Source organism: Esox lucius, chromosome 14 (assembly GCF_011004845.1).
Source record: "Esox lucius isolate fEsoLuc1 chromosome 14, fEsoLuc1.pri, whole genome shotgun sequence".
Lineage (NCBI taxonomy): Eukaryota > Metazoa > Chordata > Actinopteri > Esociformes > Esocidae > Esox > Esox lucius.
The window spans coordinates 3,860,574-3,871,549 of record NC_047582.1 but is presented as its reverse complement, the minus strand read 5'-3'; the positions used below and the strand labels follow the sequence as shown (position 1 = coordinate 3,871,549).

General features: G+C 39.5%; 2 protein-coding genes across 3 annotated transcripts; both read left to right on the top strand.

The window, feature by feature from the left end:
• The first annotated feature begins 931 nt into the window (after positions 1-931).
• Positions 932-3,529, top strand: rad1 (RAD1 homolog (S. pombe)). Of its 2 annotated transcripts, none has more exons than XM_020053005.2 (7): positions 932-1,034; positions 1,240-1,441; positions 1,518-1,626; positions 1,827-1,909; positions 2,021-2,196; positions 2,459-2,557; positions 3,197-3,529. In XM_020053005.2, the coding sequence occupies exons 2-7, from the start codon at positions 1,247-1,249 to the stop codon at positions 3,369-3,371; spliced, it is 837 nt and encodes a 278-aa protein (XP_019908564.1). In that variant the 5' UTR covers positions 932-1,034; positions 1,240-1,246; the 3' UTR covers positions 3,372-3,529.
• A 2,096-nt stretch (positions 3,530-5,625) lies between these two features.
• On the top strand, positions 5,626-8,290 carry bxdc2 (brix domain containing 2). The gene is made up of 9 exons (XM_010905740.5): positions 5,626-5,809; positions 5,970-6,081; positions 6,176-6,290; positions 6,431-6,480; positions 6,620-6,693; positions 6,821-6,871; positions 6,964-7,065; positions 7,189-7,317; positions 7,728-8,290. Exons 1-9 carry the CDS (start codon positions 5,666-5,668, stop codon positions 7,968-7,970), a joined length of 1,020 nt encoding a protein of 339 aa, XP_010904042.1. The 5' UTR covers positions 5,626-5,665; the 3' UTR covers positions 7,971-8,290.
• Positions 8,291-10,976: the final 2,686 nt, after the last annotated feature.

Below are 10,976 nucleotides of genomic sequence, written 5' to 3'. Positions count from 1 at the left end.
TAATGGTGTTGGGGATGTTTTCTTGGCACACTTTAGGCCCCTTAGTGCCAATTGGGCATTGTTTAAATGCCATAGCCTACCTGAGCATTGTTTCTGACCATGTCCATCCCTTTATGACCACCATGTACCCATCCTCTGATGGCTACTTCCAGCAGGATAACGCACCATGTCACAAAGCTCAAATCATTTCAAATTGGTTTCTTGAACATGACAATGAGTTCACTGTACTGAAATGGCCCCCACAGTCACCAGATCTCAACCCAATAGAGCATCTTTGGTGTGGTGGAACGGGAGCTTTGTGCCCTGGATGTGCATCCCACAAATCTCCATCAACTGCAAGATGCCATCCTATCAATATGGGCCAACATTTCTAAAGAATGCTTTCAGCACCTTGTTGAATCAATGCCACATAGAATTAAGGCAGTTCTGAAGGCGAAAGGGGGTCAAACACAGTATTAGTATGGTGTTCCTAATAATCCTTTAGGTGAGTGTATTTCATATCCATTGAGTTACATTGTGGAAAAACAGGGTGTGGAAATATTGTGTTGTTAGATGTACCACACAATTCCCCATGATTAGACAGGTTTGTCTTACTCTACACATTCTCTTGAACATTTCCTACATTGCTTTCTCTGTGGAATATTCAATAGTTTATGAGCTATGAGGCAATATGTATTCCATAATCAGTCATTGGCATTGTCTGAATTTAGCCCTTGGAACGTGTTTTAATACCCACTTTTCATCGAAATTACTCTGAAATATGATCATATTTGAATTGTTGACAATGTTTTGAGAGGTACATTTTCTTAAACAATTAATAAACTCAATTTATCTCAGTTTTGAAGTAATACGTTGGTCTCTTTTATTCTGAAAAATTCCTAATTTCCGTGACCCGGAAGTGTTTCTTTAATGTTGCTCACAAGATGCTGATTGGATGTAGTACGTTGTTAGATTGAGTTAGATGGCGCGTTTCTTCGATTAGGTCAACAAACTGAAAATAGCGAGATTAATTGTTTAAAACGGCTGACCTTTGCGTGAGTGTGACCGTTATTTGGTTATATGTGTTGAGACAGTATTTACTAATTGTAAACGTAAACATTCACTCAATGTGCTACAGCTAATGTTAGGTCATCGTCATAACCACTCATCGTCTGATGTTTACAGTGATGCGTTTACTGTTGCTACTTAGTTTGCATTCGCTTTTCCTCGTGTGATTGTAGTTAATTTTGTTCATTTTAGAAAGAAGATGCTCTTGTCTACTCACTCTCAGACGGTAGATGACAACTATGTTCTTGTAGCCAGTCTGGATAATGTCAGGAATCTGTCAAACATCTTGAAAGCCATCACATTTAAAGATCACGCCATCTTCAATGCCACACCAAATGGCTTGAAAGTCACAGTGGAGGACTCCAAATGTCTGCAAGCCAATGCGTTCATTCAGGTTAGAACAGGGTCAAGGATACAAACACATTTACACTACCTGTTCTACCAGGTTGATATTGTCATTCTATATCTAGGCAGAGATCTTTCAAGAGTTTACCATCAAAGAGGACTCGGTGGGTTTTCAGATTAACCTGACTGTTCTCCTGGACTGTCTTACCATCTTTGGCGGAAGCACTGTAGCAGGTAATGGGGACTGTGTACATTCTGTCTACATTTCACATAGCATCTGAGAAGTAGTGCTGTTCAAGTGTTCGTTTTTTCTTTTGCAACAACAAATGCAGTGGGGGAGATGTGATCCTAGATTAACATTTGTACTATAAAAAGTTTTCTGAATAGAAGCTACTGAAATGAACTAACTTGTCTGGTTTCTGTACTGTTTGAAGGAGTGACTACTGCCTTGAGAATGTGCTACAACGGCTATGGCTACCCGCTGACTCTGTTTTTAGAGGAGGGTGGTGTTGTCACGGTATGTGAGATCGGCAATGCAAACCATTTGATGGCAGCCTCATTTTACGGATATTTTATCGTATTGCATCAGAATCAGGAGGGTTTATGCTTCTTTTATCCCTTTTTCTAGGTGTGCAAGATCAACACCCAGGAGCCAGAGGAGCCTATTGACTTTGAGTTTTGTAGCACCAACGTAACCAATAAAGTAATCCTGCAGTCGGAGAGTCTGAAGGAAGCCTTTTCTGAGCTGGACATGACTAGCGAGGTGCTGCAGATCACCATGTCTCCAAGCCAGCCCTACTTCAGGTGTAGTAATTGTTTATATTTTGTGTTTGGCCCCCTGAGTAGCGAAATGGTCATCACTAAGGTTGTGCACCTGCAAGCTGACTAAGGTCAAAAGGACAGAAAAAGGTTGTGATAAATCTCAAAATGGCTGTGGTGTTCAGCAAAACCACTTTTCCAAAAGTATTAAACTTCTGGTTGAGTTAGAACCATATGTTGTACTAAAGGCCACTATGCTTGTTACAGTTTGTTATTTATACTTACACTTAATTCTTTCCATATGTAGATTGTCTACATTTGGGAATTCTGGTAACGCCCATTATGACTATCCCAAGGACTCTGACATGATGGAGCTTTTCCAGTGTTCAAAGACACAGACAAATAGGTAACTTCATCATTTACCTAACATAAAATTCAAGTGTTATTTGTATGTTAACAAATCATGAGATGCATACAAAATGTTTTAATTTTTTACATAGCTGACCAGCTCTGAGGATACCTCAGATATTTAGTGATAAAAACAAATAGTGGTAAAAAATTTAGAATAAAACAATGCTTCTTGCAAAACTTTTATTTCCACAGCAAAAGGTTAGGAAACGTTTGCCCAAAATGATAATGGAGCACAAACCGCGATTACTTGCATTTACCCTCCATGACACCTGTGCAGATATTACAGCATGGTGATGTCACTGGAGAATAAATGCGGTTTAAATAGGCTGTGGGCTAACTGGATGTTTACTTGGTCTGTCTCAGAAATTCTGTATCAATATGGAATTATTTTGGCCACTAATAATGTTAAAGACAGACCACTCTGTCCAGTTAGGATATGTCAGAACACTGTTAACACATATTGGCAACTCATCTGCCTAGGGAAACTCAGGGGAGAAGCTCTTTGCGTCTTGTAAAATAGCCCTTGCATCTTGTACTCAAAACCTGTTGGAGGAGACTTCCAAGTGGAGGGACCTCTGCCTTTCTCATCCAGTGGGTGTCACTGCAGTTCTGTTAATTTCTTTGCTAGGTACAGGATGTCCCTTCTGAAGCCATCCACTAAGGCCCTAGCTCTGTCCTGTAAGGTCTCAGTGAGGACAGACAGCAGGGGGTTCCTTTCTCTACAGTACCTGGTCAGGAACGATGACGGACAGATCTGCTTCGTAGAATATTACTGTTGCCCGGATGAGGAGGCTGAAGAAGAGTATTGAGAAAAGTAAAAAAAGATAATGATTTCTGCTATTATACTAAAGAAATGCTTTATTTAACTTGACCCTATTATATGGGGGGTTTCTAATGACTTGATCATTTGTAAATAGTGTTTGTTTGTATACAATTATTTTAATTAAAGTGCTAACATTGAACAATTTCCCAGAATGTCTTTTCTGGTTTCAAATAACCCATACTGCACTGTGGTCTTCCACAATCCATGTAAGGTCGGTTGGGCACACTTTGAATGAATTTATCTGATTTGTGTGAAGGTCTATGTACCTAAAGTGGAAAAACGGGATAGCATGTGAATCAGATTTTCTTTTCACCCTTATTTTACCATGTAAGTTGACTGAAAATATTTTTTTTCAGTCAACCTGTGAACCTGCAATAACCTGTGAATTAGTTACAGGGGTTGGAGAAGGGATGAATGAGCCAGTGATGATTAGGTAGCCCTGTTGGTATGAGGGTCAGAATGGAATTGTGGCTATGACACTGGGGTTAACACAATGCTAGCTTTCTATGTTATTACACTTTCACTCCTTGGTTTCATTATAAATGTCGTAAGCAATATAAATTACCTTGTAACTGATATGTCCACGGCAAAGTTCAAAGCAGTAACTTGGTCCTGCAAGTTCATGGTCTACAACAATAGTATGACTTTACCTAACACTGGAAACCTAGCATTGTCATCTCAAGTCAGCACTACTGCAACTTGCTTTTGGTAGGGCTCCCAGACAGCTCTGGCACTGTGTTCAGCCTTCCCAAGTTCTCCCATGTCACCCTGCTCCTCCACTCACTCAACTGGCTTCTAGTCACAGATCACATGCATTACAAGACTATGGTGCTGGCCTACAGATGAGCAGGGAGCTTCTCCCTATCTTCAGGCAAGGCTCAGACTCTCCTACCTGAGCTCTTTATTCTGGTCTCTTGGCTGTCTCCCACCCCTGCTCCCACCTTGGTTCCACCAAGCTATACTAATATGTGCTATATATATAACAATCACTCAAGGCTAGCAAAAACTATTGTTTAAAAAAAGAAGTACCCTGATTGTGTCAAAGCCTTATTCTGTGCTTCATTGTCTTGAAATTTGGTGGACAATATATATTTCTGTCTGCTGATGACTGGGAAAAGTGAGTGAAATGGTAATACAAATGCTGAAATCCAATTGCTGCCTATTTAAAAAGCAGGTACAACATACTAGAAACATTTTGGTCATTTAGCAGATTATCCAAGGGGATTTAAAACTAGTTTTAAAATGTTTCATGCTGGTACCTGTGGTAAATGAAATTACAAGACCATGGCAATGTAAGCCCCACACTCTACCAACTGATCTACAATGATTCTAATTTTTTCTAAATAAAAAACCACCAGTATGAGTAAATACATGTATATTCTCCCACACCATTCATTGCCGGCCGCACGTTTCATTCTGTACACTATTTCTCATGGTTCTTAATAACATGCAAGTAATCCAACAATATACCTTTTGGCCACTGCTTGAATGAAACTATCATATTTGTATGCATTACTTAATTTACATGGAAGCTTTCATCTTGAAACCTCTGACCTACCTGCATCTGAATTGCATCTGCATCTGCTTGTTATGAGTACCCAAGAAAAACTTGCACAATGAGATGTCATTATGGAAATTGAACCCGTATTAGACAGCTGGACTACAATAGGCCATCAATGGAGGTGCACTTAATAACTGACTGCCATACAGCATCCATATTAGGAACATTATCATTCCTCCCCAGAAACTCGGTTCTTCCTCCTCCTCGGTCACCCAGGTCAAATGTCACCCCTCCACTGGTGAAGTATCCGCTCTCCCCTTGTCAAACATCACCCGTTTAAGCTTCAGCCCTCCCCTGGTCAATCGTCAGCCCTCCCATGGTCAATCGTCAGCCCTACCCTGGTCAATTGTCAGTCCTCCCCTTGTCAATCTTCTGTATTGAGTCCATGTGATAATAGTTCCAGTTTTTCTGCTTGTTCTATTCCCTGGGAAAAATCATATACTTTTGACTGATACTTTACTAAGGGGATTGCTGATGTTGGACTGGAGGATGGCTGACGATTGACAAGGGGAGTGCTGATCATTGACAAGGGGAGTGCTGATCATTGACAAGGGGAGTGCTGGGGAGGAATGATAATGTTCATAAAATGGATGCTGGTGATCCTGGTCGGGTGCAAAGCCAATCACAACCTCCGATACGTTAGGTGGCGCCCGTGTGCATGTATGTCATGCTCCCACGTGAGTTTTCCAACTCTATTCGGCGCGTCACAAACATCCAAAATGTCTGCGCTTAAGAGAAAACGTGGAGGAAAGGGTCCAGGTAGAAACACGAAAAAGGTTAAATTGTTGGAGAATGGAACTAAACCTGAAACTACGGAGATGGGGCAGAACAAGGAAATTACCGTCCCAGCACCTGTGTCAATGGTTAGTGCGTTTCAATTATGAAATAGCCAGTCACCATAAGCAAATTAGCTAACCACACTAACTTAAACGTATAGCCGCTAACCTTAGCGTATTAGCAAATGTTACTGCTTTTTCTATCTTGTAGTTTGTTGACTATAGCTATATAATAATGTTTTTTTAGGGCAAGTGGAAAAACAAAGAACGAGTTCTTGTGTTCTCTTCGAGAGGCATTAACTTCAGAACACGACACTTAATGCAGGACCTGAGGACAATGATGCCACACACAAAAGCAGGTTGGGTTTTATAAAAGATTGTGCATTATTACAGTGATTTGGTGATATTGTAAAGCTTTGTTTACCTGGTATAACATGATCTTGTTGTTTACAGACACAAAAATGGACAGGAAGGACAAGCTGTTTGTTATAAACGAGGTGTGTGAAATCAAGAACTGCAACAAATGCATATTCTTTGAAGCAAAGAAGAAGCAAGACCTCTACATGTGGTGAGTGTCACACTCACAGCAGTAAATAATGTATCTCAAATATACTTGTCTCTGGTATCATGGCTGTCTTCATTGTCCTTGTAAAGACTTGGACTTGTTTATTTATATATATTTATTTCTTTTACAATTTTCTCCTTTAGGGTTGCCAATGTCCCCCATGGACCCTCAGCAAAGTTCTTGGTTCAAAATAGTGAGTGTCATTGCCATGAGATGTGACATTAAATTGGTATAATTATCATCAGCAGTGACAACAAACTTATTGGTTGGAACGTAACTCCACAATAAACCTCTAAAATGTATGCAATCATTGTTTCTCATCTGTCTTGTAGTCCACACACTGGCCGAACTGAAAATGACTGGGAACTGCCTAAAAGGATCTAGACCTCTGCTGTCGTTTGATCCTGTGAGTACTGGACCTTCAGTTGACATGAATTGCTTGCAGTACATAAACACTTTGTGGGCCTCACTATTAAGATGTTTGGGAGTACTATGTAATGATTCAGGTTTTTGTTAATTATTTTTGACAACAGCAATTTGATAAGGAACCACATTATGCGCTGCTGAAAGAGCTCTTTATACAGGTTAGTTTCTCTGTCATTATTGTAAAATAATTTGGTTTGAACAAAACATTTTCATGATGAGTTCAGAAGTGACAAGTGCATTGTTTTTGTAGATATTTTCGACTCCCCAGTACCACCCCAGAAGCCAACCCTTTGTTGACCATGTCTTCACATTTACCATCACAGACAACAGGATATGGTTTAGAAACTATCAGGTGAGTTTCACTAATTTACCATTTTAACTTGTATTATGTTTCATGGACTGATGTGATTGTCCGAAAATAGCCTAGAGTAGTTGTTATTAGCAAACAATGTTTAATTATTCTTGTGGCCCCCAGATAATTGAGGAAGATGCTTCGATGGTTGAAATTGGACCTCGCTTTGTCCTGAACCTCATCAAAATATTCCAGGGGAGCTTTGGCGGCCCTACGCTCTATGAGAATCCATTTTTCGAGTCTCCAAACATGGTAATATTTTTTTCTTGAAAGTGGAATTCTGTTTATTATGATGCATGAACAGAGATATGACTGCACCGTGCAAACATTTTATAAAATATTCAAAGTTACAGTTCACAAGCAAATCTGTCCATTAAAAAATGTTTTATCTTTATATTATAATCTAATCTATATATTTGTACATATTTTACAGCTTGTGAAACATGGGGCCAATACTTAACATGTGGCATTCATCTAGCCAAAGCAACAGTTGATTATTTATGAAATTGGCATTGTAAGCCTCTGGTGCACAGCACAGGACCAACATTTATCTTCAGTAGGCATAGTCCTAGTTCATTGTCTTTACTCGTGTAACACCGGCTAACTGATTCAGTATTTCCAGATTGTCTCATTGTTTTGTCTCACCACTTCCCTCACTACAGCACAGACGGCTGATACGCATGTCCACAGCGTCCAAGCTGAAAGAGAAACAGATGATCAAGGATCTACAGAAGCTGAAGAAAACAGACAACAAGGAGGAGGTTAGCAGGGATGTGACAGATGACGTGTTTGTCACACCAGCCGACGACAAGCCAGTCCATGTCGAACTTGAGGCTCCCACCGTCAAAGTAATGAAGAAGAACAAACATAAGGTGTTCAAGCGACAGAGGAAGCAGAAGCGCTAGTGGAAACGCATCTGTTTGGTCTTCTGGAAAGAAGGCTTGTATAATGTGATTTCATTGGGTGTTTAATAATTAGTCTCAATTCCTTGTGTCCTCCATCTTCTCTGTGTGGCTTTGAAGAAAGACCTTTTGTAAAGAGCAATAACTACTGGGTGGCTTACAGACTTGAGCCAATCATCCGTGCCGCCCCTTAACAACTCTCCTAAAATGTCAATGTTTCACTTTTTATAGTTTTAGCTGCAAAAAACAGCTTTATACAACCTATATTATGTCTGCTCCTGTTTCTTTTCACTTGTTAAATAAAAGAAACATTGGTTTGCCTAGATTGCTTAAATCATTATTTATTCATGGTTAATTTGATTCCTACCTTTATTATAGAAGGTAGTGTATGGATAGTTTATTGCGTTTGTAAAATGTTTCTCATTATAGAGGAATAATCGTGACGTGCATGATTAAAAAAAATATATATACATTAAACTATAATGATGATACAGTAAACAAAAAGTATGATACATATAATGTACAGTATCATTTGATTAAAGGGAAGGGTAGGTCTATTGATAGAGGTGTCTTAAGGTCTGCTTTAAAAGCTGTGACTGTCTGCAGCTCTGAGGCAGTCAGGAAGGAAGTTCCAGAGGTGAGGTCCAATGAATGAAAAGGTGCGGCCTAATTTTTTCGAGCCAGATTCTTGTTTGACTGAGCAGATTGGCTTTGCTAGACCGCAGAGGGTGTGGATGTTCATGGGGGAGAGCAGGTCAAGTAAGCAGACAGGTCCCAAGCCATTGATAGCTTTATAGATTAAAAGGGACATTTTAAAGTAAATTCTTTGAAGGACATCAGCAAGGAGACTGGTGTGGGTAGATTTATTTTTATAGTCAAAGGATCCTTACAGCACAGTTTTGGATGAGCTGTACATCATAAATTGAATTTGCTGGCAGGCCCCCTAGTACTGCATTCCCATAATAAATTCTGGAGAAAATAAATGAATGGATCACCTTTTCAGAGAAGGTCTTAGGTGGGAAATGTTCCAACGGTAAAAAAATTACGTTGTACAGATGTGTAATGTGCGCCTTAAAAGAGACAGGGTCAAATTTCATACCCAGATTGGTAATGATTGATGAGAGGGGGATGATGTGGCTGTCAAAGGCAGGGCAAATGTAGGAGTTGGTGATTTGCTGTTGGGTGCCTATAAGCATTGCCTTTGTCTATGCTGCTATTGAGTTGAAGGAAGTTGTTCTGCATCCAATGTTTTACCTCGTCCATACAGTTGGAGAGGTTTGACATGGCAGATGTGTCATGTTTGTTTTTAATATACACCTGCCATCTGCGTAGCAGTGGAATTGCACTCTGAATATCTGGACAAGGGTGAGCATGTATAGCAGGAAGAGAATAGGTCCTAGCACCAACCCTTGTGTCGGTGCAACCACAGGCTAATGTGAACTCCACCAATCCTGCCTCACCAAGAGAAACATACTGCTTGCGGTTAGAGAGGTAAGAGGTGAACCAATTTAAGGCAGTCCCAGAGATGGCAGTGTGCTTTCTTAGGCGCTGGAGTAGAATGGTGTGATCTACTGTATCAAATGCAGCTCTTATGTCCAGATTAATCAAAATTGAGGGGGTTCCTGTATCTGCAGCTATGAGCAGATGAGCAGAATGTGCTTGTTCCAGACACCCCTGGAAAAAATGCAACAGGCTATAGAAAATTCTACATTTCCAGTTTCAACTTTCTAGAACAATGTTGTTAAATTGAACAGTGCAAAGTAGGGAGAAACCATTACAATGATTTGTATGAAAACTGGTCAGATCTACACAGCAGATCCAACATCTCAGCAAAAGACCTTCAGAACAGTTTAGCTGACACTGAAGTTGTTGGTCACAGGTCCACCGCACAGTGTACCTTACACAGCATGTTCACATTTGTCTAATATGTTGAATCTATGGAAAATGCATAAATGGTAATCCTGTATAAACCTGTGCAAAAGGGAGGCCTGATATAAGGCCTATCATATATAACCAAGCAATGGCTACTCAAAGAAAAACTGATCATGGCAGGCATAGTGAGTATGACTGTGCATGTGTTTGTATGCATATGTCTGTATTATAACTGCACTCAGCAGCTTTCTAAACCACGAGTGTTTCATTCTTGACTGTAACCAAAACATTGAAAACAATTTTTTTAAGACACTTCAGTCTTCAAATTATTATATTTCAGTTGCGTTATCAAACAATTTTAATTCTGAAACAAAATACAATTAAATGGTATTGGACCTAGTGTTATATCTTGATAAAAGATATTGAATGAAATCACATGGACTCTGAGATAAAGTTGTAACATTAGTTAACTCTTCTTCCTCAATTAGTACACTCCACGTAATGACGTCATACCCATACATGGCACCTAGTGTCGAACCGTTTGTCAAACCAAGATGTCCCCAAACTGACCAATGGCGAACATCTGTGGGCGTAACTTAATATTCTGTGGGCGTAAATTCATGTTCAGGAACACCCATAGTAAGTAACGCCCAAGACTTGTGGTCTACAGATATACCTTATTGGAGTATATTGACATTTCATCTCTAGCTTTTCTGCAAATATTAGGCTATAGCCTATTTATTTGAAATAGCCTTCCTCACATAGTGTTTCAACGCTTAGTTAATAAAAAATGTACAAGGACGATTCATTTTCAAACATTAATATGAAATAGGACAACAGATATTTCTAGCCAGGTATTTTAATGCGCATTTTCTAATTAGGAAATATGGATGGAAATTACAAAAAAAGTCAACTTACTTTTTTTGTAGTTGATGCCACAAATGTATTAAATAATAATGTTGCAAAATTACACAACGGTGAATTGGTGCAAAACTATTCTAAATTAGGTTTTAACATACTGGAACTAAGAAGCAAATAAGTTTCAAAAAATAATCTGCGCCTATTAACTTCCCGCAGAGCTGTCAAATGCTCTTCTGCGCCCATGCGCTAGACATCCTAACTGACATAATCCGCATG

What these genes read in the sequence shown, in the direction of transcription:
- bxdc2 (XM_010905740.5), top strand. Translation starts at nt 5,666, where the DNA reads ATGTCTGCGCTTAAGAGAAAACGTGGAGGAAAGGGTCCAGGTAGAAAC. An exon ending in GATGCCACACACAAAAGCAG is followed by an intron (nt 6,082 to 6,175) that starts GTTGGGTTTTAT and finishes TGTTGTTTACAG; the next exon opens with ACACAAAAATGGACAGGAAG. An exon ending in TTTTCGAGTCTCCAAACATG is followed by an intron (nt 7,318 to 7,727) that starts GTAATATTTTTT and finishes CCCTCACTACAG; the next exon opens with CACAGACGGCTGATACGCAT.
- rad1 (XM_020053005.2), top strand. Translation starts at nt 1,247, where the DNA reads ATGCTCTTGTCTACTCACTCTCAGACGGTAGATGACAACTATGTTCTT. An exon ending in AAGCCAATGCGTTCATTCAG is followed by an intron (nt 1,442 to 1,517) that starts GTTAGAACAGGG and finishes TTCTATATCTAG; the next exon opens with GCAGAGATCTTTCAAGAGTT. An exon ending in AGGAGGGTGGTGTTGTCACG is followed by an intron (nt 1,910 to 2,020) that starts GTATGTGAGATC and finishes CCCTTTTTCTAG; the next exon opens with GTGTGCAAGATCAACACCCA.